Here is a 1,279-nt window from a genome sequence, read left to right as displayed (position 1 = left end):
TAAAAACCCTCCCCCACTTACAGTCTGTGGCTGGAGCAGCCAGGCTCCGAGACCCATGGGCACTGCCAGTTGGAAGTGCCCCATTGTTGCCTGGCCTTTGCACAGACCGAGAGCGGGGAGCCGGCTCCTATCAGGAGGGGTGGGATAGGGCTCCCGGCGAGTGGTCTCCTTGGGTGCTCCCCATGTTGGAACTACAGGGCACCACCGAGGCTGGCCAAGGGAGGAAGCTGAGAACTGCCAGGAGCCAAGAGAAGTGAAAAAGAAGAACAGAATACAGTCACGTGACCTTTGGTGCAGACGACTTTGTCCTCTGGAGCCCACGTGGAAATGCTTTGAGGAGTGGCAGTTCTCCCTGGGCTGCTGAAGAACCAACCCGAGCCCACGGACAGCAGGACCACACCCGACAGCAGGACCCCTAAGCCCACCTCCCAACATGCAGTCTGCCGCCAAGCTCCCTCACTGCTGGCCACCTGCAGGGCAGCCAGCACGGGTCACCGCCCCACACGCTTTTATTTCTACTGTTTTGTGACGAGCCAGCCGTGCCACCAGTTCCTGACAAGCCAGTTTACGGCTCAGAAATGAATGACTGACTTCCATTAACGCAGCTTCCCTCTGCACAGCCAGTGAGCGGGAGCTGAAACAGGAAGCTGGCAGCCCGCTCACTCCACGTGGGTGCCTTGCAAGGAGCGGAGCCCAGCTCAGCAGGGTCAAGGAAGGCGCTGGCAGGAGCCCTTAGGGCTGGATGATCAGTGGGCAGTGGGCCACAGCCCTCCCCCTTTGAGCCCCTCTCCCCTCCTGAGGTCGGGGCAGGGACCCAGGGGCCTGGAGAGGAGCGAACAAACGAAACGCACGGGCGCCCCGGCCAGCGACCTCGGCCCAATGCCGTGAGGATGGCCCACAGACGCGGGCCGCCCCACCCGGGCAGTCCTGTACTTACGCACGCAGAGGCAGGCCACGAGCTTGGCGGCCTCCTCGGGCACCGGGCAGGTGGGGAAGACCGGCTTGAGCAGGTAGGTGGCGAAGACCAGTGCCACGATGTACTGCGAGGAGGGCCGGATGATGAGCAGCTCGATCCAGAGCTTGAGGAAAGCGGGCAGCGAGCCGTAGACCTCGAGCATGTAGGCGTAGTCGCCGCCCGACTTGGAAATGGTGGTGCCCAGCTCGGCGTAGCAGAGCGCGCCCACGATGGAGAAGACGCCGCACACGGCCCACACCACCAGCGACAGTCCCGGCGAGCCCGCCTCCTTGAGCACGCCCGTGGGCGTCACGAAGATGCCCG

At 63.6% G+C, this 1,279-nt stretch overlaps 1 protein-coding gene across 1 annotated transcript in view; it reads right to left on the bottom strand.

Moving 5' to 3' along the window:
- The window catches only part of SLC7A5 (solute carrier family 7 member 5), a gene marked incomplete at its 5' end in the record, with an annotated part of 34,717 nt that extends 33,438 nt beyond the window's left edge, over positions 1-1,279 (bottom strand). Inside the window, 1 exon segment of the mRNA XM_006152712.2 lies at positions 938-1,279. Within this exon segment, the coding sequence (XP_006152774.2) occupies positions 938-1,279 (342 nt within the window).

This window comes from Tupaia chinensis, unplaced genomic scaffold (assembly GCF_000334495.1).
Source record: "Tupaia chinensis unplaced genomic scaffold, TupChi_1.0 Scaffold000355_1, whole genome shotgun sequence".
Classification (NCBI taxonomy): Eukaryota; Metazoa; Chordata; class Mammalia; order Scandentia; family Tupaiidae; genus Tupaia; species Tupaia belangeri.
Note: the sequence above shows the minus strand (reverse complement) of the source record. Positions and strands in the feature narration are given on the sequence as shown.